Source organism: Setaria italica, chromosome III, assembly GCF_000263155.2.
Source record: "Setaria italica strain Yugu1 chromosome III, Setaria_italica_v2.0, whole genome shotgun sequence".
Taxonomy (NCBI): Eukaryota; Viridiplantae; Streptophyta; class Magnoliopsida; order Poales; family Poaceae; genus Setaria; species Setaria italica.
In genome coordinates, this window is record NC_028452.1 from 42,804,580 (window position 1) to 42,831,425 (window position 26,846).

The 26,846-nt window shown below is 41.3% G+C and overlaps 2 protein-coding genes and 2 long non-coding RNA genes across 5 annotated transcripts; 2 read left to right on the top strand and 2 right to left on the bottom strand.

Moving 5' to 3' along the window:
* Positions 1-3,067: 3,067 nt before the first annotated feature.
* LOC101767171 lies at positions 3,068-3,980 on the top strand. Its single transcript, XR_214947.2, has 2 exons — positions 3,068-3,452; positions 3,622-3,980. It is a non-coding gene; the product is annotated as an uncharacterized LOC101767171 (long non-coding RNA).
* Positions 3,981-6,772: 2,792 nt separating this feature from the next.
* LOC111256831 lies at positions 6,773-9,428 on the top strand. Its single transcript, XM_022825553.1, has 3 exons — positions 6,773-7,210; positions 9,009-9,069; positions 9,213-9,428. The coding sequence occupies exons 1-3, from the start codon at positions 7,163-7,165 to the stop codon at positions 9,404-9,406; spliced, it is 303 nt and encodes a 100-aa protein (XP_022681288.1). The 5' UTR covers positions 6,773-7,162; the 3' UTR covers positions 9,407-9,428.
* A 596-nt stretch (positions 9,429-10,024) lies between these two features.
* On the bottom strand, positions 10,025-15,800 carry LOC111256667. The gene is made up of 3 exons (XR_002676840.1): positions 15,403-15,800; positions 13,371-13,412; positions 10,025-10,224 (listed from the first exon to the last, which is right to left on the bottom strand). It is a non-coding gene; the product is annotated as an uncharacterized LOC111256667 (long non-coding RNA).
* A 2,163-nt stretch (positions 15,801-17,963) lies between these two features.
* Positions 17,964-25,578, bottom strand: LOC101767428 (probable serine/threonine-protein kinase SIS8). 2 transcript variants are annotated; one of them, XM_004962704.4, is made up of 13 exons: positions 24,608-25,578; positions 23,418-23,859; positions 22,404-23,031; positions 21,500-21,540; positions 21,331-21,402; positions 20,734-20,834; positions 20,116-20,194; positions 19,822-19,920; positions 19,676-19,744; positions 19,513-19,562; positions 19,342-19,423; positions 18,851-18,945; positions 17,964-18,639 (listed from the first exon to the last, which is right to left on the bottom strand). In XM_004962704.4, the coding sequence occupies exons 1-13, from the start codon at positions 25,012-25,014 to the stop codon at positions 18,531-18,533; spliced, it is 2,274 nt and encodes a 757-aa protein (XP_004962761.1). In that variant the 5' UTR covers positions 25,015-25,578; the 3' UTR covers positions 17,964-18,530. The 2 variants fall into 2 exon arrangements, with proteins under 2 accessions (XP_004962761.1, XP_004962762.1); XM_004962705.4 differs by having other exon boundaries at positions 21,331-21,399; positions 24,608-25,577.
* Between the last annotated feature and the right edge of the window lie 1,268 nt (positions 25,579-26,846).

The following is a 26,846-nucleotide window of genomic DNA, read 5'->3' on the forward strand; positions in this document are numbered from 1 at the left end:
CTTTGGTGATGCTGTGTCATTTGACATCACGTTTCAGACTAATAAGTTTGAAATGCCTTTTGCTCCATTCCTCGGAACCAACCATCACAAGCAGACTATCATTTTTGGGGCTGCATTGTTGTTTAACGAGACTATACCATCATTTGTTTGGCTCTTTGAAACCTTTCTAGTAGCAATGTCAAGCAAATATCCTAGCATAATCTTCACTGATCAAGATGCGGTCATGCTAGAAGCAATTGCTTATGTATTTCCAAACATAAGTTATCGCCTCTGTTTGTGGCATATTTACCTTAATGCTGTTAAACATCTCGACCATGTAATTCAAAAGCATCCTGAGAAGTTTCTACCTGATTTTAAGAGATGTGTCTATGAAGACAAATTAGAGTTTTACTTCAAAAAGAAGTGGGATGAATTATTACATAAGTACAACCTTGAGAACAACAAATGGATGGAAAACCTATATGATTTGAGGACAAAATGGGTTGCTGTGTATCGTGACTCATTTACAGCTGATATGAACTCAACCCAAAGGGGCGAAGGTATGAATAATATATTCAAGAAAAGATTTCATAGAAAATTGGGTCTTTCGGAACCCCTTGAAGAATGTGAGAAGGTTTCCAATAGTTTTCATAATAATAAGTTGGATGAAGATTTTAACTCACGTCGAAAGAGTCCAGTTACTCATATTTCTCTATTGAAGACCACAACTGAGTCATATATAGGGAGGATGTATAAAGAGCTTGAGGAAGAATTTAACAAACAATTTTGATTAAGTTGTTGTAAATTGGAGGGTCAATTTTGACATATACGGTTATGCATATGCATTCTGATTATGGAGCAACTATCATATTCAACAAAGCAGATAGTACCGTTACATGTGCTTGCAGGAAGTACAAATCCATAGGTACGTATATATACAAATTTGAAAATGCAATAATACAACATCTAATACAAATTGATGAAACATGGCATCCATGTCTGATAGGTATATTGTGCAAGCATGCCTTCAAAGTCTTCAACGTGAACGATGTTTTCATTTTGCCTTCGCAATATATACTGCACAAATGGACAAAATATGCAAAGAGAGGATTTTATATTCAGAAACAAGGATTTGAGGAGGAAAGTTTTAAAACGCATGCCGCACGTATCTCACGGAAGGCAACATCTATTGCATTGAAGTGTTCAAAGTCAAAAGAACTTCTTGATCTTTTGAAGAAAGCCATGGATAAGTTGGATTTTGGATGCAGATAATTCTCTAAGCCAAATGGAAGAACAACCCAATGAGTCTCCTCTTGTTTCAGCTGAATTCGCAACAAATACATTTAAAGGTACAATATCGTTTAGAGTTCCTGAGGTGGTAAAAGGTGCAAAGAGTAAATGAGGGACCATCTCCCTTGAAAAGAACACAGGCAAGAAGAAGAAAAGTGCTAAAAAGAAAGGTATTGATTGTAACCAATTCTAACATTATTGTTTTATTCTATGCTTGTATTATTAACTTTGACTATAGGAGAAGAATCAAAGAATGTAGCGAAAAATAGTTATGAAGGTGCTGGTCCATATAAATTTATTGTAAGACTTTTAACTTCGATTGCATTTATTTTTCATATTTATTTGCTCACATACTATTTTTATGAACACTTTCATATTCTATGACGGACCTAAATGATGGTAGCATTGATGCTAACAGTACACCACACTTCAATATGCATGGGAATTTTTCTGTCATGAGCATTCCATATATTAGAGGAGGATACACAAGTCTCTTACTTGGGGTTGATCAGGCTGCTACAATGCAGCTGTCTGCTAGAAAATTGAACTTTGATGTACCGACAAATAAAGAAATACAGCAAAAGTTTATTTTCATTGATGCTTATTTTTCACTAAGATTTGGTGATTGGGACATGTGACTTATCTATATTGTTTTAAAAGAACCAGCTATTTATGGGATCATATAATTTATTTTTTTCATATTACCATATTGCACTCTGTTCTGCTATCATTTTTTTTATACCACATAAGAGGATTACTGAACTAGATTCACACATTAAGACAGTATATATTTTTTCCAACATATCCAAATGAGGCATGCGTGTTTATATTTTGCAACAAGTTGGAGATCATTTTTTTAACATAGCCATCACATTGATCATGTCAAACCATCTACATATCACTACGCAGATCCTACATGGACACTTGATCTTGTCTGAAAAAATCTCTGTACATCTGTAATTACTACAAAGAACAAACTACAACATCAAACATTTACATTCCGAACTGCTCCAAGTACTTGACTTCCAACCTACATCCCCAACACTACTCAGAGCTGACGAGAAGAAAATCAGCTCCAAGAAGAGAAATGTGATTAAAAAACGACAGAACCTTAGTAATATTGGACTCCCATATTAGAAGCATTATGATTGTAACATAAACCGTGGCCATTATCATCACTCCAAGCTCCGCTATAGCTGTTCAAGATGGAACTGTGTCAGAGCAACAGAAACTAAGCATAATTAATATCGGTGAAAATAAAACTACTTGCATCAAAAACATATTCAATAGATTATTCTTACCATATGCATTGCCAACATCATATACGCTTCTGAACAAAACAATGAAGCCCAAGCAGGAAACCAGCAGGAACCAGTTTACAACAGGAATGTAGATTTTAGCCATAAATTTTCGAGATGTATGAACAATTTTCAGCCGAGGAAAACAACCAAGTGCTATAGACTGCTTTAGGCACTGGAATATAGCAACAGTCATTGTCCTACTGGCAATCAGTGCAGCCAAATTCGCCAATAAGAAAACAGGCCAGAAAACTCCACCTGTAATAGAAGACGGAGGAAAACGGGGCGAGCGAGAAGGGCTTCTGCCAATGAGGCGACTCGTGGGCCTAGGCGCGCGCGACGCAATTTCCAAGCGAGCCAGCGCCTGTGCGCCTGTGCGAGCGAGCATCAGATGCATCGGATCACCATCTGGGCCACGCGACACCCGATGGGAGAGGGTCCTCACCGAGAAACAACTGGGGACCGTCCCCACACAATTTATTTCCCCCAGTCCCACCTTATCCATTCGTGAGCACGCGCCCTCCCACACCCTGACGGTCCCGACTTGCTCATCGGTCGCTGCCGCCCGACCTCCCCACCTCCCCCTGTGCTGCCTCCTCCGCCTTCGCCCCCTGTCTCCGCCTGCTTCGCCGCCGCCCGACGTCCTGCTGGCCCCATCCCCGCTTCCTCGACCGCCGTCCTTGCCTCGCCTCCCTCAGGAGTCCACACTTGGGTGAATCTACATGTAGCGGCCACAGGGGATGTCATATCCGCCCGTCTCTAGCTGCGGATGAGGGGGCGCTGCCTAGGGTGCCGCCTACCCCCTAGGCGAGGCGGTACCCTGCCGCCCAGCGCATAAGCGCGTCTAGGCGAGCGCGAAATAGCGCCTTTTGTAACACTACTAATGTGGGTGCAAAATTCATCAAGTTCATACCTTCTTTTATGTCTGACTTAAAAATTCATCAAGTTCTTACCTTTTTATGCCTGACTTAACCAGCCGCTACCAGTGGCCGTCCAGTTACTGTATAACTGTAATGTACACTGATCTAACAAACCTTTTCTCATTCTTGCGTAGGTTCAGCAGCAGGAGGTCGTACATGGGTGGTGATCATGGACCTGACCCGTTTAGTGTTTTCTACATGCTTGGCGCCGTGTCACTGGGTATTGCACTCCCGAACAGCAAGATCTGGAAGCGTATCAAGGGGGAGTAGGCGTGGGCTGTGCCTATTCTGTTGATGATAAATATGGTTGTGTGTGGCAGCGGTCGCTTGCCTTGTCAAGTTAAGCACCGGCTGCTTTAACTTGTTTATTTTGTATGTGGCACACTGAAGAGTTGCCGTACTGTATCAGCCTGATGATAAAAATGGATGCTTAAGGTAGCGGTCACTATGCTGCCTAATGCTCAAAGCCTGTTCTCTTGCCTTGTCAAGATAAGCACTGGCCCTTTTTTTACTTCCTGTTTTGAGTGCGCCAGTGCTACGCTTGAGACCTGATCACATCTGCTTTTTATGCTTGGCATTGGCCATGCAGTATCTTCCTGTAATTTTTGGCGCACATTCATGCTGGGTAGTTTATCGTCCACTCCTATCTCGCTCCCCTTTACCCAACTCTGGCAGCTGGCATGCCCTTGTCCAGTTGTCCATGCCCAACGATCACATCCATTGCCGGCCGTCGTCCTTTATTTAATTTGATTCACCTGTCTTTTGGAGTAAAGAGTAACATATCTGATACCTAATCTTTTTTCCAATGTGCAACTTGATAGCAATGGCACATAAACCATCAAATAGGAACCGTGGATCAGTATGGACCTTATATTGATAATAAATAAACCACAAGGCAATTACTTATTAAGCTATGGGTGTCGTGTTGAACCAAAGATTAGTTCTATGTTTCTGACTTTAGTTTGGAAGTTTGGGCACAAGACTATGGCAATATTGCTATGTTATATCATCGGTTATGTCATATGTAATATGTTTGGATAGATCTCGTTGCATGATAGTGGAAAACTTGCATAGTTTTCATACAATGAGAAAAAAATATCATATAGAAGATGAAAAAACAGCACCAATAATGACCTTTGAAGAGCCACGAGGAACCTTCACTCAAAATGGATATGAACATTGTGTTGTAAGAGGAGTGCTTTGTAATAATTTAGATGTCATTATAGAAATTTCTTCAAAACTATAAGCTTGAGCGGTTGCAGACTAACTTCTATAATGCTGAATTTTCTTTCAAAAATAAGCCATAAACCATTTCCCTCATAAATAAATCAAGGCTAAATTGTTGATCCAAAATTCAGATGCAATAATTGAGCTCTACATCCATCCTAAAAGCCATTGACTTGCAGTTGCAGTTGTCCAGTCAATAAATGTTTATGTATCAGAAATCATCTGACAGAAAAAAATGATTTAAAATTTGATTTTTGGATTAAATTTTTTGTTGTGGACTACTTTTGCAGATATAATCATAATAAAGTAAACAATATGTTCATACATTGGAAGTGGAGGGAGAGGGAACTGGCCACATCAGGTTACTGAAGACTGGATAATAAATTGCTACGGCTAGAACTATTTTTTGAAGTGCACCTTGCAATTTTGAGAAGAGTTATTTTCTTTTTCTGTCATGACCCAATCTTCATCCATTTAAACTTCAAGTCACAAACTTGAGAGTGATATGACTGAATGCTTGGAACAAAATTTGGAGTTGCAGCAACATCGCAACCGAGAAGAAGAAAGAAAACAATTGCTTATTTAAATCTTCAAATTTCCATTTCATCGAGCAAGCTTGCAGGCAGTCGGAAAGATTTTTGTCTCCTTCGTGCTTGTCACTGTCTCATCTGGAATTTGATGGATCCATGTCACCGCTGATTATCAAGCAGGGAAGCTGAAGTAAAAGACACCAGCGGTGACCATAAGGCCCAACCGTGCAATACGTATTTAGTGTGAGACTGTCGTGTGGGACCTACGTGGCCGTGAGCGTGTTTGGCCATCGGCTGTAACTGAAAGAAGAATGCGTTCTGAAGTTCTGAACTTTAGGTGAGCAAGGTGTTTTTCCTTCGTGCCTGAGGCCCTGAGATCATCTTGTGTACCCTGTCATCTCGCCGAACAAGTCCTTTCCAGAAAAACTTAGTAAACAAAAAAACTATTAATAAAGAGAAATATGTAGCTGTTGGCGCAGAATTCGGGCCAACACACGAGATTTGCTAGATGCACGGATCGCAGCGGATCAGCACCACGAACACCTCCTACACAGACCAGTCCGACCGGTCTAGGAAGCCAGTTTGATCGGATTCCTAGAAGCTGCCACGGTGACCTACGAACACCTGCTCGGGGAGGGACTCCGGCAGGACCGGTACATATATAGTATTGCTTTAGGGTCGGCAGGTCACCTAAAACGTCCTCAGTCGTCGTGGAGATGAAGGAAGAACAATAAGATGAGATTGGAAAAGCTAGGGCAAAAGAATAAAGGAAAAATGATAAAATAGTAGATTGGTTTTGTGTTTGATTGATTGGATGTCCTCGATCAGTCGTGGACCTTTATATTTTATAGGAAGGGGAGATCTTGCCTCATTAGAGTCGAAATCCTAACAAATCCCGAGTCAAAATACAACTTCTAACTCGGACTATACATACCAAACCGGTATGACCGCTCTGGCAAACCGGTCTGACTGGCTTTCCTGGGTACATATCTTCCCGAGGTCATAACTCTCATCCGAACTCCAAATCGGACGTTCTACGTATGCATTTTGATCTACTCAACGAGAGCTACACAATGGTGAAGTCCTATTTACATTTTAGAGACTTTGGTTAGACCGGTTTAGTGACCAATCTGTCCAGATCCTGCCAATTTTGAAAAAAAAAATAACTTTGTTACTGGGTGGGAAATTTATTTTGGGTTAAGAATTTAAAACCATCAACTTCATTTTCCCTCAAATACGAAAGCCAAATTGATTTACATGCCAAGCCTCTACTTATGCTATGATGTAAGTACTAGTGTTTTTGTTTAGTCGATTAAAATGCCGCGGCGCACCACCGGTTTTCAGGTTGCTGGCAGTATTTTCGTTTTTCCCGAAACATGCCTCGCCCGCTCGACGAGTCGAGCTAAGCGTCGATTGCCAGGTGAGCTCCAAGGCCCGACCCTCTACGGGGTCGACATCTGGCCTCTGCCCAGTGGCGCTCAACTAGACGCGTTCCTCAGGCCTTGCCGCCTCCGCCGCGGGGGCGGGCTCCCAGCCTCACCACCTGGCCCGGCGCGGCAATCGATTGCGCCGCGGCGGCCCCTCCGTGGTGCATTGCCTCTGCTCCGGCACCAGATGGACACCGCGACGAGCTCAAGCGCCTCCGCCTCCCAAATCGCTGCTCCCCCAAGCTGCGGCCTGCGGGACTCCCCCGCGGCGTGCCTCCAGGTGGCCGGGGCACCGCGGCCAGCGAGGTCGGCGGCGGCACTCACGGCCACCGCATCCGGGTCGTTGCCGCTGGCGCGTCAATGGCGGGGAGGAGGCGGTCCAGTTACTCCTCGATTGCCGCATCCGCGAGCCGCGGCGGCGACGTTGCAATGACCCTGCTGCCGGCCATTGCCGATGTTTCGCGTGTATACACTGACTCGGTGCCCGCTCGATGCAATGCCTCGGAGGAACAGAGTACCTCAGAATGCCTTCGGTTGATGTAAGTCCTCTCAAATCGCTCTACAATGATTCAGATAACTTGTCGACCAAGATGTTTGCCAAAGGAGAGGGAAATGACAGGTGCATTTAGCCAAATGTAATAAATGATTGTAGTACCTAGCCATGTTAATTGGGTTGGGTTTATTGGTTTTAATGGTTTGGTTTATATAATAAGATCATTTCAATTGGTTTATAATGAGTTGGCCTGCTAGATGGTTTGGTTTGGTTTGGGTTTTACAAATAAATAGTTTGGAAGGTGTTTGGGGTGTGTGGTATTATTTTTGGATCTAAAAGACTCTCAACCCGTGGGTTGAGACCCATTAAGAACCCAAAAGCCTGGAGCCTCATCTATCAAGAGTCGGACCCTAAAAATAAAACCTCGCGTTCACACCTTAAAATTTTGGATAAATTGATCGAAACTTGTTACAGATGAATTAGTTTAACAGTCCGCTACTGTATGCAAAGTAGTACGGCTGGACTTATATGTGGAGCCCGCGTCAAGAGTCGGACCCTAAAACTAAAACCTCGTGTTCACACCTTAAAATTTTGGATGAATTGACCGAAACTTGTTGCAGATGAATTAGCTTGACAGTCCGCTACTTTGTGCAAAGTAGTATGGCTAGACTTACATGTGGGCCCCACGTTGAGAGTCACATACAAACTCAAAAAAAAAGTTAACTAGGGTTTTTATTGGGTACCTAATGGGTTCTTATTGGGTTGTAACCATATTTGGCAAGTAATTTGTATAACTTATGCAATGGTAAGTTTGGGGTGGTGTGGTGTGTGATAGTGGAGGTTTGGTTTAGGGTGGGTTATATTTATTTTCTTATGAGAATAGATTGGTGTGGTTACAACATGGGTTACAACCCAATTAACAGGGTACCTAGCCATCCAGCAAAACAATTATTATTTCTCTAATAAACATACATGTACGTACTCCAAACATTAAGCCATTTTCTTCTTTACTTATACTTTCAAAGTTAATTTCCAGAGGTACTTTACCCTATTTCAGTTACCCAGTGGATTAACAGAAAGAGGGTATTATTATTTGTTTTCTTATTTTTTGGGCGGTGTACGCAAATCCAGCTTTCAAAAAGTCACATTTACATGTACTTGCTTGCGAATTGTTCTGTTGTTTAGTTCTTTGATGCACAATAGAAGTTCTCTATGTTCCATTCTTTGTGTGGATAAATAATTTGCAAATAAAAAGTCACTCTTTTATGAGGAAACCGTACATTTCTGTATGATGCGACACATCTGTTCGATGAGTAGCTCAATCACATTTAGCTATGTACTATTACAGTAACCATGCATAGATTGATTTTGTACTTACCCTTTGCATGCCATTTATGCAGCATGTTCTATCAATCATTTAACTACCTCTTTTTTTATAAAAAAAATTGTGCCAATTACAACAGCACTGTGTAGTTGCAATCAAGTACCCACGATTACCTATAATGTCAAACATGTAGTAGCTAATCTTAGCAGTGAGTTCTCTGTTTGCAATGCTTGTTTAGTCTCTACGGTGTTGTTGAAAATGCATACAAAATTAGGGAGGGACGTAATAAACATGTTATTTGGAATATTCACAACTCTTCGATTTTTTGCAAGCAATGGCATGTTATTTCACAACTAAGTAGAGACTTCATTATCGTACCATCACATGTGCTTTCATGAGTTATGCATCTAACATGTGATACAATTGTAACAGTTTGACGGTATAGCTTAATTGGTTTCCTTCAAATTTTCGTTAGTTATGCATCTAACATGCTTGTTAATTGGTTTTTCAAATTTCACAGAGCAGTATTCAATTGACCTTTGCTGTGATGGACAAACTGAGGAGAGATAAGCCAGAGGCAGGTCAGTCTACTTTTAGGATTTGCTGTCAGTTCAAGCGTCATTCAGAGTCCATAGTTGTTGAGCTTTGGTTCTGTTCTCCTTTCCTAATGTAAGAAAATTTGATTTGATCTAACGTTTTAATGTTTTGATTTACTTACTTGCAGTTGTCCGTGCTCCTACCAAAGGTAACTCCTCTCTTTCCACGCCATCACTGCTCTGCATTGTTTATCGTAGGTCCATTTCTACTTTTCCTTCTTCTGTTTTGCATCATCACATCCTTCTGACCTTGGTGTTAGGGCATTCATTTATACCAGGGATGAAGTGTAGTTGGCACATGGTACCAGATTGTTCTGTATGAAATTTCTTCTTAGCCTTGTTTATATCTTAAAGTATGAAATAACCAAACATCTATTGACTGAACTGGAGGGGGGTGGGGATCTGATTTTTAGCCGCTACAGAGTATAGGGAGAGGGTGTGGGTCTAGCAGTCGAGGAGTTCTCAGGCACACCAGAACCCAGTTTCTACAAAGAAAATATGCAAACAACAGATTCAGTTATCATTCAGTTTACATAATCAGTTCAGCGACTTCTTGGATTCAGTTAACTTACTAGGACAGAATGGAAGACCTCAAGTGAGTAAAACTTACCCTAAGTTCAGCAATTGCTCTCTTGGTTCGTGCCAGAATATTTTTTTTAGAACTGACAGGCGCCTCGCCCTGCCCCATTTTATAGAAAACAAGGCATGACAGCTGTTTTTGTTTAGGCGTTTACATGCTCGTCGATAGAAGCCAGAGCAGTGTACTACCTAGTAGCCTACAGCACCAGACAGAGCACAGCCCGCACAGCAGCTCAGAGAAGTCTGAAATACAGAGAACTGGGCAAAAAGAAAAGATTAACTACTCTCTTGATCCCGTCTTCATGTTGTTCCTCTTAGGAGTTCAGCGTTGTAGTCTCCAGGGGGGGGGGGGGGGGGGGGGGGGGGGGTTCATTTTTCCCCCTGCACTGCCCAGCTTGAACTTCTTCAGGGAGCCTCGATTGCCAAGGGGGTCTTGAGGACTTCCTCCAAAGAGTTGCACCATTTGTTTATAACTTCCAGCAGGGTCCCCTTGAACATTGGCTTCCAAATCATCATACATTTCCACATCCTTCGTAGCACTGTCTTTATATCCACCCATACCTGTCCATGAAAGATCATGTCGTTACGCGCTAGCCAAAGACCCCAGCAAACTCCCGCAGAGGTGCTGTTGATTATATCATATTTTTTGCCACATAACCATTTGCTAGCCATGTCTGAGTAACTTTTAATCCAGATATTAGTGAAAGCATTAACAAACTTCCAGATCTTTTTGGCAACTACACACTCAAAGAACAGATGTAGAACGGTTTCATTCTCATCACAGAATTGGCAATTCAACGGTTTCGATATGTTTCTTTTCAGAAGGTTGTCAGTTGTCATCAATTTATTGTGTGACAGAAGCCAAAGAAAGACCTGAACTCTAGGAGGAGTATGCACCTTCCATACTGAAGGGACATAGACAGGCCTAACGCCCCTGAAGCTAATCACTGAGTAAAGGGATTGGGAAGGATAGACTCCTTTACTGTCATACTGCCAGACCAAAGCATCCCCCTCCTCATTGTAATTCACCCCAGTGACAATCTCTTCCAACTCGTACCATCTATGCATTAGATACTCAGAGAAGTTTCTCCTAAAGTTCAGTTTTATATCCACTCCATCCCAAACCTCAGCCAGCGTCACACCTATTTGGTTGCAAATACAGAAGAGATCCCAGAACTGCACCGCCAATGGCGCAGTTCCAAACCAAGTGTCCTCCCAAAAACCGTATCTTGGTTCCATCTCCCACCTTCCATCTATACCCAAACTTTAGCGCTTTTGCTGCCCACATCACACCCTTCCAAAAGGTAGATGATTGTGAGTGTGGGAGACAAGATATTTGTCGCGTTCCTAACATACTTCTGTTTTATGATGTTGTGCCAGATTTTATCCTCCCCCATTATGAACCTTTTTACCCATGACCCCAACAGGGACAGGTTAAGGTTTTTCAGGTCAGGGACCCCCAGCCCCCCATCCTATTTTCTCATACTGACCATTTGCCAATTTGCCAGGTGTATTTTGCCGTGACCCTCATAATCATTCCAGAGACAGTTTTGCCATGTGGGAATTAATAATATCTAGAGCCCATTTAGGAAATTTAAAGGACATAAGGTACACCGGAATACTAGCTAGGCAAGTTTTGATTAAAATTAGCCTCCCAGCATAGGACAGGAGCTTCCCCCTCCAGCCCGCAATTCTTTTGACAATTTTATCTACTAGTGGTTGCAAATCCTCTCTTCTAAGCTTCTCGTAGTGCAAAGGGATCCCTAAATATTTTATGGGAAAAGCCCCCACAGGGCAGCCGAAGAGCCTCCTAAAATTCTCTAATTCTTGGTCTTCCATATTCATAGGGATAATTTCACTTTTGTTATAATAATCCTCATACCTGACATAAGCTCGAAGCAGGTGAGGATCCACTTAATGTTGTTAGCTTTTTCCAGATTATTTTCTAAGAAAAGAATGGTGTCGTCCGCGTATTGCAAACTCATCACCCCATTAGGACTAAACTCCACCCCCAAACCTCTGATCATACCATGATCAGCAGCTTTTTGCATCATTTTGGTTAGAACATCCACAACTAAGTTGAAAAGAATGGGAGAGAGGGTCTCCTGCCTAAGCCCTTTCCCTGTTTCAAAATAGTTTCCTTCTGCATTATTTATTTGGACTCCAACAGAGCCATTATATAGGATTTTCCTAATCCAAAGTAACCATCACCCCCCAAAACCTCTTTTGTTTAGTATGTCCATGAGAAAATCCCAGTTCACTTTGTCATATGCCTTTTCATAGTCTAGTTTCAAAACTACACCAGCCTCCCCCTTTTGGTGCACACTATGGACAATTTCATGAGCAGTGACAACACTCTCCAAAATATACCTCCCTTTGATAAAAGCCGTTTGATTACTACTGATCAGCCTATCCACTACCAGATTAATCCTGTTAGTGAGCACCTTAGTAAAGATTTTGTAACTGCAATTCAGAAGACTAATAAGCCTGAATTTGTTCATAGTACAAGCGTCATTTTCTTTTGGAATCAAAGTTAGCCACGAAGTTTCGGAAAATATCAAGATTACCATGGTAAAAGTCAGTGAAAAGATCCAGCAGATCTTGTTGTAGGGCTCCCCAGAAGTGTTGATAGAACATAAAAGACAGACCATCCGGCCCTGGAGCCCCATCAGAGTACGACTCAAAAACTGCTTTTTTAATTTCTTCTTCAGTAAAAGGCGCCTCCAGCACCTGATTTTCTTGGTCTGTTACTTTGGTCTCCTCACTAAAGAAGTTTTCATTAACACCTATATCTGCCCTATCCTCATGTTTAAAAAGATTTTTATAGTAGTCAATCGCAATTTTTTGTATTTCTGCAGTGCTAGTGGCAATCCCCTCGGGGCCTTCGATAGCCTGAATCAAAGTTTTCCTTCTTCTTTGGTTGGCTACAGTCTGGAAGTACCTAGTATTCCTATCTCCCTCCCTAATTTCTTTCTCCCTAGATCTTTGTCTAGCTTTTGTTTCCTCCATGGTCCAGATTCTATTCAAATCCATCATAATGTTACTCATCCTATTTACTTGTGATTGGTCAAGGTTTTGGCTTTCAGCTAGTCTATCCAGAGTGTCATATTCTCTTAGGAGCTCATGTTTCTTTCTTCTATTGGCAGCTTCTACATTAATGCTCCAACCTTTAACTTTCCTCCTAAAAGCCCTGATTTTCTTTTGCCATCTATCAATATTGCTATCACCATTCATCGGTGTGCTCCAGAAATTCTCTACCATACTTTTGAAATCAGCATGCTGGAGCCACCATTTTTCAAATCTGAATCTAGGTTTTGGAATCGATTGACCTTCACCAGAATCCCACAGAATCGGTGTATGGTCACTAGGATTCCTGGGAAGAGCACTACAGGTAGCCAGAGGTGCTCCTCAGAATATCCAGACCCCTTTTCAGATCTTCCTGGGCCTAGCTCCTCAGCCCTTTGTGCATTCTCCTTTGAGTTGCTGTAGTACTGGCCTGACACGGCTATGAGAGCTCCTCCGGTCAGCCCAAACATCATGAGGATGACGTTGTTGAGAAATTTCATTTTCCTCTTGAGATGTTGGGTAGTTGCGTTCAACTCTGTAATCATCTTTATGCATTCTCACATAATCAAACAATCGTAAATTTGTGACCAAAATTGTGAAAGAACATTTGATAGAAGAAAACAATATAGAACAATTCAAACCTCATGGGTCATGTCAGGGGTTCCTCCATTGCTCATGAACCTCTGAAATCAAGCAAATTGATTAATACTAATATGTACACACTAATGCCACTTAGTTAGAAATAAGAACAAATTCTTGAACACACATAAGGTCTTGGTAATTGCTGCGTTCCACATAGTTCTATCTAGAATGTGGGACACAATAGTTCTTAAGGATTTTCTGATTTCTTAATGGTTGCAGGCTAGGAATTCGAATGAAAGTTCAACTAAAACAAGGGAACAATTCTCAGGTTGCAAGGAAATTATGATCCATACAAGATAAAGAGACATGTAGAAACTATGCCAATACATCAAAGTGAACAGATGAAACTGTAATCTCCAAAAAGGCTCTAAATCACAATCTGTAGTACAGTATTAAAATAATAAATACTTAACATGGTAAGTGATATGTTGAAGAAACAAACATAATGGATCAACAATTTCACGGTAAAAAGATAGATATGCCATGTAGTGCGCAGCTCATAACACAAAGCTCTATTCATAGACAGTGAAGAAGCCTAAATCAGATAACTTTTAAATTCATTAAGTGGAGAACAAAAATTAATCCAATCGATGATCAAATCAACAAAGAAATGCATGGTCTCAAGATAAGAATAATTAAAGATAGTTGTACACATAAGAAAGCATCTGCAATTGACAAGTTGGAAATGGAACAAACCCAGGTCTACTATCAAAAACAACAATAAAAGTACCACACAGTATTTTGGAATGTCTATTAGATAGCAGACTACACCAGCGTACTGCACAGAATTTTGGAATGTCTAGTAATAAACAAATTAGATTGCAGACTACACAATCACACAGAGGCACTTACACAATAAGCAATGAACTTATGGAAACATATTACAAGTCAAAAGACTGTAAACAATGAAATAATACAGCAACAACTGAACAACATATACAAACAGTGCAACCAAAGGATAGAACCAATAGAGGTGTTGCATGTATTGTACAAATTACCACTGCAAACATAAGAGATCTTCAGCGACAATTGCAATTAGCTAGTATCTAAAAGACCCCAGTTAAAGGTCAAGAAACTCATAACAACATATTATGACCTCAAAACATACTGAGTTAGGTGTTCTGAGTAGCAAGCACCAGCAAAGCTCAATTTTACAGATTTTGACAAGGCAAAACACCAACCACACAGTTACCCTGAAGGAGAATAGTTGAAATAAGATTACTAACAGAGCAAAACCCTTGCTATACAAAAGAGATTGCAGGGAGGTAGTGAGCAGAGAACATGCAACCAAACAACACATACGAAACAGCAGATCCAAACAAGGGGTCTGGAAATGTAGGGTCAATCGAAAACACAGTATCTGCACAGATACGCAAAATTCGCTGAGTTTTATTAAATCACCTTAATAGTCACAGGCAAAACTACATTTTTTAAAAACTGTAAACATTTCGACAGTTCAATTTTGATCTATCCAGCACATTAACAGCATTACAACAATAAACTGGCTAGGTTGGTGTCTGTTTTCAAAATGGTAGCTGAGAAATGAGATGACATCTACACCAATAGGCTAGGCTAACTAGCAGACATGCAACACTATCACCTAGTATCTAAATTAGCGCAAAAGACCTAGGCTTGACTAACAAATTTGAAAAATTTCAGGAGTTCGAGTTTTATTCAGTAAATTAACAGTTAGAAACTGAAATATCTTTTCTTGGCAAACCAAGCCCCAAAATTTAAGATATTGTTAATTGCTGAATTCCCCTTGTTCTTTCTACCATTTGTGGTTCACAGAAGTGAGTTTTCAGATTTATTACTGAAACTAAAACACAGAGCAGACGAGTTGAACTGTTAAAGTGAAGCTTTTGGCTAGAAACCAGACTAAGAATTAACACAGATGCGCTGCTACTTTTTCTTCCCACAAAAGACCAAATTTAAGATATTGTTAATTGCTGCGTGCCCCCTTGTTCCAAAATTTCAATCAGCGGTAAGATAGAGAGCTGGAAAGGGGTGGGGTATCAGCAGTAATCTCACCTTGAACCTTAAAGGAGATCCAGCCCTCAGATTGTGGAGCCATGAAGAGCAAACCCTCCCCTGCCCCTGCTGGAACAGCCCTCCGAGCTCCAGAACGCAGGATGGAGTCAAGGCTGGGCGGATCCCACACCCTTCCCACGACAAAATGTATATGAAAAAAGAGCAGGATCCTTTAGGTGGGTATTGAAATACTGCAACATTTCTTAAAAGCACCCTATAGAATTTAATTTAGGTGGTGAATCAACTCCAGACGTTCTTTTTTCCTTAGAATTTTCCTTATAGAAGGTTCAAAGAAAAGTATGTTATCTTAGCAAATCGCATTTCCAATCCGGTTTCCCTATTTTTTCTTATTAATCTCCCATCCTCCCCTTTCGTGTTTTCATCTCCTGCCAACATCTACAGTACGCACCGCCGGACACCGCCCATTCAATTCCACCGACGCCGCAACAGTGGCGCCGCACGACAACCAGGCACCCTTGCCGCTTCAACTAGTTCCACCAAGCGATTTTGTGTCGCCACTACGGATTCATAACCGACAAGACATTTGACACCTAGTTAGCACTAGGACTTGTTTGGTTGCTGCCAGGCAGCACCATCTGAACTTAGAACTCAAAATCTAACAGCCTCAGGTGCACTCCTGTTGACACCTCTATTTTTGGAACGAGATCCTTTGCCTTTGATCCCTCTACTTTTGAGTCAATCCCATGGGAGCCCAAATGCGAGGGTCCAAGGCTCAAAGTTAGAGGAACCTGGAACCTCTTCCCTGTGTTTGTTCCTGCAAGCAAACCTATTTTGACACTTGTTCTCTTCAGCCCAAATTCATGGTCACTCCTTTTGGGTTTGCAAGTTTCAAAAGCTCATAATTCCACAATTGTATTGGAAGTTTTAAAAGGTCAGGATTTCTCAATTGTGTGTGTGTATGTATTTTATTTGCTTTACCCATTTAGTTTGTTTTGATTATATCTACGACATTTCTCATTCTATGTTTTCACAAAAAAAAAAAGGATATTTACCATGCGACAAGGCATAACCCACAACTTAACAAAATTTGGTAGCATTGCGATCCAAATAAACAAAACCCGAACCTATCATGCCCTGACTATGGTCAAGCTAAAATTTGGTGGAGCTAGCTAGCCATTTTTTGATGGGATTCAGCGTCAAGCACCCTGATGGAAAGTACATACTTGATTTGATGGGCGATGGTGTTCCATGTACACTTTGAACCAAAAAAGCGCTGAAATTCATAAAAGCCAGAGCGTACCTTTGGCATCTGCAAAACAAAATGGTAAGCATCTTGCAATTCTCTACCAGATGGAAATGAAAAGAGAAAGGCCAACATTTAGTTATTAGGACTACGAGGTAACGAAATGTAGTGTTGGAAGAAAAAAAATAATTACAACAAATCTCTAGCAAGATTAAGGCGAGCTAAAGAATAAATGCCTAAAAGCACGAGCTGTATACATGTGTAGATAAATTATTTTGTTTTATGTTTTGGGCTTAGCACGTGCAGATGCGAAAATTCGTGCAGTGCGCACGAGCATTCGGCTGAACTTGCAAGGGTCTCGACTAGTAGGGCATAGAGTTGGAAATCCCTTAACAAGGGACATTTAACAAGGGATATTTAAGGGGATATTCCCTCTTCGCAGATGATGTAGTACTAGTTGATAAAACTCGAGTAGGAGTAAATAGGAAATTGGAGTTGTCGTGGGAGATCCTAGAGTCAAAAGGTTTTAGATTCAGCAGAAGTAAAACTGAATATATGAGATGTGATTTTGACACTACTACATATGAGGAGGGAGATGTCAGTTTGGAAAGTCAAGTAGTGCTCAGGAAGGATACATTTCGATATTTGGGATCAATGCTACAACGAGATGGGGATATTGATGAAGATGTTAGTCATAGAATCAAAGTAGGATCGATGAAGTGGCGCCAAGCATCAGGAATTTTATATGACAAGAGGGTACCATTAAAGTTAAAAGGCAAATTTTATAGGATGGCGATTAGACATGCAATCATGTATGGTGCAGAATGTTGGCCTACAAAAAGACGACATGTCCAGCAGATAAGTGTTGCGGAAATGCGTATGCGAAAGAAGGGATCAAGTTCGGAATGAGGATGTACCTGATAGGTTAGGGGTAGCACTAATTGAAAAAAAAGCTTATTCAACACCGGTTGAGATGGTTTGAACATGTCCAACGAAGCCTTCGGAGGTACCGGTACGTAGTGGAACCCTAAGACGTGATACTAATGTGAAGAGAGGCAGAGGAAGACCAAAATTGATATGAGAAGAGGCAATAAAAGGAGATTTTAAGGGATGGAATATATTCAAAGATTTAGCTCTGGATGGGAGTGCTCGAAAAACGGCTATTCATATGCTCGAACCCTGATTTGTAGCTCTTATTGTGTTTCAACTTTAGCCTACGCCAACTTACTTGGGACTGAAAGGCTATGTTGCGATTGTAATCAGATACAGCAGCATTTCTCAGCTTATCAAATGATGACAAAAATGCAGCGTGGTCATACAAACCGTGCCAAGAACCATATGAAACAGGGCGCAAATATAGTGTAATCGGCACATGAAATTTAGAAATCGAAGGCACCAACCAAACCCGACGCTAAGAGTCTCAGACCAGCAAAACACGGCTGATGCAAGGCCGACAACGGCAGCCGGCAGATGATGCGATACAAAAAAAAAATGCTGATCTTACAACTTCGGTTTCAGTTCCCTCATGATCACAATCGACCACATGTATACACCACTGTTGTCAGCGCAATCTACACAGCATGTTCTTGCCACAAATTCAAGCCCGGATCAGATGTTAAATGCGCGTCGCCACGAATCAGAACCCAAGACTCCAACCAGCCCGAGCTCAGTCACTAACCTAACCTTGCTGTCAGAACTCAGGAATTACAGCCACAATTGCCCTGGGGGGTGAACTCGACAAAATAGAAGGCACCTCATCTGTACAACAAATTCCCAGCCTTAGCTGTCCCAGGGAGCAAAACCATACAGGAGGTCTCAAACCCTTCTCGAGATCTGACATGCCTCTGCGGCACTGCCGGTGAAAATACCGTCTCGCCCGATCGCTTACTTGCTTTAGCAAGTGACCGACTGGGAGTTGCGATATTCACTCCTCGAGGCTGTTCTTTGCATTCCGCTGCTGGATGGCATAATGTCTCTGCAGCTCTCGGAGCCTCTCCATAAGGTCTTGAAATGATGGGCGCTGCTGTGGGTCGCTGCTCACAGAAAGGGCAAATGATCAGGAATATGCAAATGTTACAAAATACAGAACTATAAATTACTTCTAGAGTAAATTTCAAAAATCTGCAAGTATTTTGACATAGGTTGCAGAAACCTACTCAGAAATGCAGAGAACTACAGAGACTGGGGCCTAACGCTTCACATTTCCTAAAAGCAGTAAAGAAAGAAAGGAAAAACAGTAAGTACCTTTCCCAACAGCTTAGGATAATTGATGACCATTGTGGATCCACATCACTCGGAATATCCAATCTTTGGTTCATGAAACCAACTGCACCAATGACCTATGTAAGAAACAAACCCTTGAGAGTTAGTATCCAGGAACTTGTCAAATATATGAAGAAAAATAAGCAGCCCAGAAAGATCAACATGGTAAAGGTGTGCTCTGCAAAAATATTATCAGTAAAAGTGCTGTCAGGCCACAATAGATCTATTGCTGGAATAAAAAAAAAGATTACAAGCTTTTGGTGGGGTTGGTAATTCTAATTCCCATGTGGCCAATTAAAAACTAGCAGTCAAAGTGTACTATTCTCCTAATTGATATGTTTAGATTTTTTTTAAAGCTGCTACAATAAATAATGATCTTGAGTTCACAATATCATAGTCGCAATTTGTCACTACATGTATGGTCAAAATCAAACAAAATTTAACAAAAACAGAATTATCTAACAAGAATATACCTGCATAGAGTTCAGATTTTCCCAGGGTATCTTCTGTGTAACAAGTTCCCACAAGATCACCCCATAGCTATACACATCAGACCTACATTAGCACCATGAAAAGATATTACTGAACTCATATCCAGAGGTGATAAGAGGAACATCTGTTCATAAAGATTCTCCACAGCTTACTTCTCATCTGAAGGTTCATTTCGCAACACCTCTGGTGCCATCCATTGTGGCTGGATAGGAAAGCAACATCAGCGAGTTAAAGAGAAAACAACACAAGCAAAGCTTCGAACCAATCACGTTAATTGATATATAAAGTACTTAAATTAAGATTGGTTGAACTTACTGTTCCTTTCCCAGTTTTTGTTGTCAGAAAAGTTTCACGCTTGATACGTGAAAGACCAAAGTCCGCCACCTGATTGACCTCATGAAATGAGAGGAGGCAAGCAGGAGAATGTAAAAAATTTGGAAAACAGATAAATTGTGATGTACCTTCACAGTCCAGTTCTTATCAACCAGAAGATTAGATGATTTTAAATCTCGATGTATGATAGGTGGGCTGGAATGGTGGAGATAATTCATGCCCCTTGCCTGTAGAAACACAAAACACAGAACAATAACTAGGGGATTGAAGTATACATACAGAAATAGTGTAGAACATTTAACAAAATTTTATTTGCTAGGGGATTGACAAGTCCCTTGCTCAAAATATGAAGCATTAACTAGCTGATCTATGCACTGAATCATGTGGACAATAGGCTCATAATATAAAGAAAATGCACTTACAATATCTAAAGCCATGTGAACACGGCGTCTCACATCCAACTTGGTACCACTCCTTTGAAGTAAGCGAAACAAGCTTCCCCTGCATTTAACAAGGATGAAAATGGGAAAAGGAACCAAAAATAATAATGTGCAAGTAATCATCATAAGTTTGGGTAGGTGACACAAAGTGTTTAAAACATGCAACCAAACCAATCCAAGCAAAAAAGAACAAAAAAAAATCATTTATCCACCTCAGCACCCATGAAGAATATCTTCAAGCTTAGATATTAATAGTTCTCCATTTCACATGTATCCAGATTATCCACAAGTTTGACAAAAGTACATCTACAGTAGTTTTCCATAGAACGAGAAGCATCTTACTACATGATCCCACTTAAATGTATATTTTACTCGATAGACCACTTCCAACAACAAAGGCATATCAATGATTTCTCCGCTTAAACCATGCCAAGAACTTCTGACTTTCAGTTTGCTATATCTTATGCAGCTATTATTGTAGTAGTCAAACAATTTATGATTCAATCAGATGTAAACAAACTGCTGAGCTCAATTTCATGAACATGAGCAACAGTGAGGAAATACCACATGATAAGAACTTGAAAAGGTTAGTAGACATACCGAGGGAGGAACTCTGTTACGATACAGAGGCGTTGTGGAGATGTAACCGCACCCATGAAGAGCAGTATGTTAGGATGACGCAGTTTCTTCATGAGGGATACCTTCACATATGAATGACATCAGTACAATTAACAATCCAAACTTTGAAATGAAAGTCACAAGATCTCAAGTTAACAAAAGGCTTCATTAACACTTCCAGAATCAGCTCTAAAGAAAGTAAATGAAGATTTGTCAGCGTCACATTTTTATGTTTGTTATTTCAAAAAAAACATTCTACATTAATATATTTGTTGACAATGGAAATGGTAGGTTTTGCAGGAACCCTGAAATAGAAAATACAAATTGTTTTTTTTACAAGTTTGTCTGAAGTCTGAACCATCCCAAACTATGACTTTTTGATCAAACTAATCCATTGACACACAACGGTTCATGGGCAAAAGGTGAGTTGTTTGGGTCCTGGAGGATTGACAGGGAGAACTGAAATAATTATGACACTAATCGGGTTCATAACTTAATAATACTCTGCAGCTAGAGGATGAGCTGCATGTCCTATTGCCATAAGCTGTATGGTAGCTGTAGCTGGGGATGGGTATCTACCTCTTGTCGAAAGGTCTGTATCAGTTCTTCTGAATATTCTTGCTTGGAAAAAACTTTAACAGCCACATCCTGCTAGAAACATGTCAAATAAGATGATGAAACTAAAAAATAAAAGTAAATTGAGATTAGTAATGCATGGTTCATGCAACAGCCAAGCAACAGAACATACCGAACCATACCACAAAGCATGATATACTGTCCCACAAGAGCCTGCAAATACACAAGTTAAAAGTACGATGATTAAAAGGTATATAATATAGCAGAATGCAGCGTACACCTAAGTTTGCTTTTAGTAGGATGCATGTAAAACTTTATTACTTAATATAAAAGAACCTAGAGTGGAGAATATTCCTATAACCATAATAAAGATCATGCCAAGGCTTATTTGGCAAATCTAGATCCTCGTGTATATAAAGTTTCAAGAGCATCCATGTTGGTGATCAAAATTCTCCCGAGGTTCAGATCCTAAGAGCAAACACATGTGCTTGGAGCAGGACGAACTTAGAAACTAGTAGCAACATAACAATTTGAAATCTCGATCCCAGATTTCAATGCAAAGCAGGCTAAGGCTCTAGCCCTGGGTATCATCATGAGCACATGGTTCACACTTCTGACAAAGTTAGAACCAAATAGCGGCCAAACAGGGGCTAAAATGGGTATATTCACATCTCCAACTGTAGACCATTCTAGCCCAGATACAAGGGCTCTGGGGAAGGGAAATTCTAGACAGCCTCACCCTTGCTTAACTTTGCAAGGAGACTGGTTTTATCCCCTGGACCTCCAGACCACAAGTGTTGAGACTCTAACACTGTGCCAGGCCTGCCATTTCTATCTAGTCATGATATCATTTTTAAGAAGACATAGAGAATACAAAAACAAATTTAGAGGAAAAGAAGCTACTCCGAAGTACAGACATGCAGACAATAGAACGAACCAAATGCTGACAAAGAACACTAACAAAATTACATGAAAGAAAAATGGAACTTTTTATTTGGTACGAAAAAGAAATATGAAATCATGCATAAACACATCCATATGATCAAGCAACCATTAGTTAAAGGAGAAGCAACTACCTTGACCTATTTGTTCTCCAATGACGAGGTCTTCCCACAAGATCTCATAATCCAGACAATCCGCTTCATGATCTATTTTGTAGAGAGCACTGCTATTAGTGCTTCCAGTGCTGCTTGCACTGCTTGTGCTGTTATTGTTGAAAGAGGACCAGGAACCCGATGCCTCATTTTTGCTAGGCTGGTTGTGTTCAGCGCCTTGGGCATCTGGAGCTGTGCTAGAATCAGAAACCTTCTGATGATTCGGGCCATTCTCTTGGTCACCATGCGTCCATGGTAATGTCACATGATTTCTTTCATCAGGTCCCTCATTCTCCCGCCCTTTCCAAGGCCATGATATCCCTTTCTTGTTCAGCAGGGCCTCTGCCTTTGAACTCAAAATCTTGTGTAACCCTACTTTTCCTTCACCTGATTCATCACTGTTTGGGTTGGTTGATTGCCCAGGCGAGTGCTCTTCCGTAGAAAAGAGGCCACGTGGTGCATCCCCTCTTGGCGTAGTTGTTCCACTAGACGTCGGTTCTTCCTTGGCACCACGATCAGAGCACTGACTCTCACCACTGCCACCTTCCCGTTCTATGCCATTCTCATCTGCCCTGACCCGAGAACGAACTTTATTTGTGACCTTGGTAGCCTGTGTTGTGATTCTAAAAATCAAAAAGGAATATGCTAGCAACAAACAAGAATATATACTAAAAACAGATCAGATTTGATGCCTACACAAGTTCCTCTGCAGATATCGTTCTAGAATTTACAAAACAACCAAGGCAACATCTACAGATGACCGTACACCCCCATTTAAAGTCCTCATTAAGTAACTATTGTTATTGAGATGGTGTGAAATTATATGATGTCTGGTAAATGACCTTTGGAGTAGAAATGGACCATTGAAAGAAAAGTCTATCAACTTGCAAAATTGCAATGTTTTTAACAACATATTATTACAAGCTAGAATGCTATGTATTTGAAAAAAGTAGTGCTATATCTACAACTTCTGTTTAATAGAAAAACAGAGCTTACCAAATTTGTTATCTTAGACGCTAAAGTGCTTTGCAGGGGTTGCTGAGGATCAAAAGGACTTCTGTTCAACAAATTGGTTTTGCGACCACTGTTGCTGCAACTCCCATCACAAGATGCCCTAGACGATTCTGGTTGGGGCCTTGCAGGGGTTGGAGGCCTACAAAATATCTGCTCCAAGTGGCGGGAATCACTTGAAACGCAAATGATACCCACCAAACTCCCATCCTCATCGTAGAAAGGTGTGTTGGTGGCAACAGCTGAAAATCTATCTCCTTCCTTGTTCTTAACTGGAAACTTCCCAGTCCAACTTTCACCCATAGAAATACGTCGGAAGATGTCATTTACCACATTGTGGTCACGGGAATCAACCAGAAGCATGAGGGCATCCTGACCAAGGGCTTCAGATGCAGGATAGCCAAACAGATTTTCCGCAGACCGATTCCTGTAGCAGTAAATGACAGAATTTGGTGAAAAGGGAAGCACTAACAAGAACAAAATGGGATTAAATTAAGAAAACTTGTGCAGAACCAGTTGTGCTTTGTAGTGCAGTTTAGAAGCACGCACACTTATCAAACTAAGTTGTTTGTCTGATTAAAGACAAAGAAGCAGCATTTCAAATTTTACAAATGATAAATAGACTGCCATGGAGCAAACTGCATATTCTGTCAATATTTAAATTTAAATAAGCAACGCAAGTCAAAAAAATCAACTACCATTCTACCAACAGAGTGCATTTTGTGACTTAATGCTGACCCTCAAGCAACGAACAGTAACAAGATGTTTAATGAAGGCAGAACTTCACAGTACTCATCACCAGAACCAGCTAGAGTCTATGAATCCCATCTAGTATTCAATTACCGTGCCTTAGCACAGATGATAAGTAACCCTAATATCCTTACAGAGTTAGGGTTCTATGTGCACCAACAGTGTAACAGAGTGTCACCCACACTATCCCACTGTAACCACTATTTCTAACCAGTATCACATGCTATGCTAGATAAAAATGATACACAGAGATTGCTAGTGCCCGAACACATTTCATTTAGGTTGCAATGTCACTTACTCACTTCGTTTCAGGCGCTAGAATCAAAATATCTGACCAGCATGACCATTGGATTTCCTCAAACGTTGTCAAGCTTATAGGTTGCAGGCAAGCAAATCAAGAAACACTGAAGAACCAGAAATCTAACCAGTATATGATCCTTCCATCGAGGTCGAGAATGTGGACGGACTGCCCCAGCGACTGCAGCACCCTGGAGTACTGCCTCTCAGGCAACCTAGCGCTGGTGCTGGCGTCTCCGGCGCTAGTGGCGCGGCCCTCGCGCTGCAGCGGTGACGAGTGCGGGAACGAATTCGATCCCCGGGCCCACGCCCGTTGACCGCCCTCGAACCCCCCGGACAGCCGCCTCCCCGGCGGCTTCCCCTTGTAATGCGTCGGCGGCGGGGGCACCGGCGCGCCGCGCTGCGGCGAGACTGACTGCGAGCGCCGCCGCTCCGCGACGCCGGGTATGAGCATGGACATCTCCTGCTTGAGCTGCGCCTGCCCAACCTCCAGCTTCCGGATCTTCTTCAGGAGCTCCTCCCCACTGGACTCCATCCCCGCCGGCGCCGGCGCCGGCGTCCTTGAAACTGCTGAGGCCGACTCGTCCTCAAACCGAGCCAACCGCCGGCATCACCGCCCTCCCGAGCGCCCTAGAGTTGCCGCCGCCGCCGCCGCGTCCGCCTCGCCTTCTCCAGACGGCCCCTCGGAGCTCGAAAGGTCGCTCCTTTCTCCGCTCCCGAGGCAGATTCGACAGCAGATGGAGCAGAAACTGCGCGCTCTCCGATTCTCCGAGATCTCCAGCAGCGATTTCCCGGACAGGAACCGGCTGAATCGAGGGAAAAATACGATCTTTTCTGGGGAGCAGTTCTATCTCCCTCACAAGTCACACACACGCATCCAGATGGAGATTGAATAAAATAATATCAATAATAATGGGGAGAATAAATGGTAGAGAGAGAGAGAAAATATATATAGGATATGGAGGGAAATGGTGACTTGGTGAGTTGTTCTTGAGTGTTCTCCTCCTGTGATTGGTCAGCTTGGTGATAAAAAAAACTGCAGGGGCTGCTTGCTTGGCTTCCTAATGCCATTTTATGTATCTGGTCTTAGTTTTTGTTTGGCATTTTGGAGTCTTCCCAAAATACTTTCTAACCATTTTCAGTTTCTGCAATTTGAAGTTTTTTCTATAATTTCCTCGGGTGTTGTGTTGATCCACACAGGGCCTGTCCCTGTCCCTATCCATCTACCTTGCTGCCAGTGCCAACCTGTGTTGTCACCCTGTTGAAAGAAAAAAAAATTGGCAATTGGGAAATTGGTTGGTGTACTACACATCACAACTCACAAGGGGGCTTGCAGCTTGCTATTCTCACCTGCTGGCCTGCTCACCTGGTGTTGTGTTGCTACAATTTCGGGCTAGGGTTAGGGTTAGTACGTGCTTGGCTTTTACAGCAACTGTCTTTTGGTCTGTGACTGCATGTGTTGCCAGTTTTTGTTTTGGTGCTCATTCATGTGTTTTGTTTTTGTTGCTGTGTTGTAGGGCCCTTTTGTGGATGTCTATAGATTAGCACTCAACTGTCTGGAGCTGCAAGCTTCCCTGCCACAATTTCGGTCACCTTTTTTTTCACTTGCGTTTGTTGTATTGTTGATATTCTTTATGTGGTGGGTATACTTTTGACCAAAAGATCTGGTCATGCCCATGTCTAGCTCTAGTGATACCCAAGCAAGATGTACCAAGGAAAAAATGATGTATGAATATTGGTTCAACTATCATGGGATGGGACAAAGTTCTGATTAGCTAGCTCTTTAATGCTCCATGTGGCCTGACTTGAATTCAAGATTTATAAGACAAAGGTTATGCTTAATCACCAAGGAAAAAGTTTGAGAAGTATCTAAAAAAAGAAGAAAAAGAAACAATAATATACTCCCTCCATTTTAAATTGTAGGTCATTTTGATTTTTCTAGATTTGTAGATGTTTGTATGCATCTAGACATACAATATATTTATGTGTATAGTAAAAAATATTTAGCTAGAAAAGCCAAAACGACCTACGAGACGGGATACTCCCACCCGTTACAACCGTTACAAATAACTAAGGTTTTAGATATTGATGACATAGTCCTCAAAACACAATTTTAACTATTAATTTTCGTTACAAAATATTTATATTGTATCTCAAGGCAAAACTACTGAAATATCAATTGTAAATATCTAATATATGTCAACATATAAAAAGTGATTTATAGCCATTTTTTATTTAGGACAGCCTAGAGGGAGTACTAACAAACCGTATGTCTTTTTGACAAGTAAATCATCTCCGGTATTCCCCTAAAATAGTTATGTCCTATATTAAATTATAATTTCAGGTACATTAATATAGTTTCAGTCT

Excerpts from the sequence above, each read along its gene's own strand:
- LOC111256831 (XM_022825553.1), top strand. The coding sequence starts at position 7,163 with ATGCAATGCCTCGGAGGAACAGAGTACCTCAGAATGCCTTCGGTTGAT. Across the intron at positions 7,211-9,008 it reads TCAGAATGCCTTCGGTTGAT|AGCAGTATTCAATTGACCTT; the intron begins GTAAGTCCTCTC and ends CAAATTTCACAG. Across the intron at positions 9,070-9,212 it reads GAGAGATAAGCCAGAGGCAG|TTGTCCGTGCTCCTACCAAA; the intron begins GTCAGTCTACTT and ends ACTTACTTGCAG.
- LOC101767428 (XM_004962704.4), bottom strand. The coding sequence starts at position 25,014 with ATGGAGTCCAGTGGGGAGGAGCTCCTGAAGAAGATCCGGAAGCTGGAG. Across the intron at positions 21,403-21,499 it reads ATGCTTTGTGGTATGGTTCG|CAGGATGTGGCTGTTAAAGT; the intron begins GTATGTTCTGTT and ends ACATGTTTCTAG. Across the intron at positions 19,745-19,821 it reads ATAAGAACTGGACTGTGAAG|GTGGCGGACTTTGGTCTTTC; the intron begins GTACATCACAAT and ends GAGGTCAATCAG.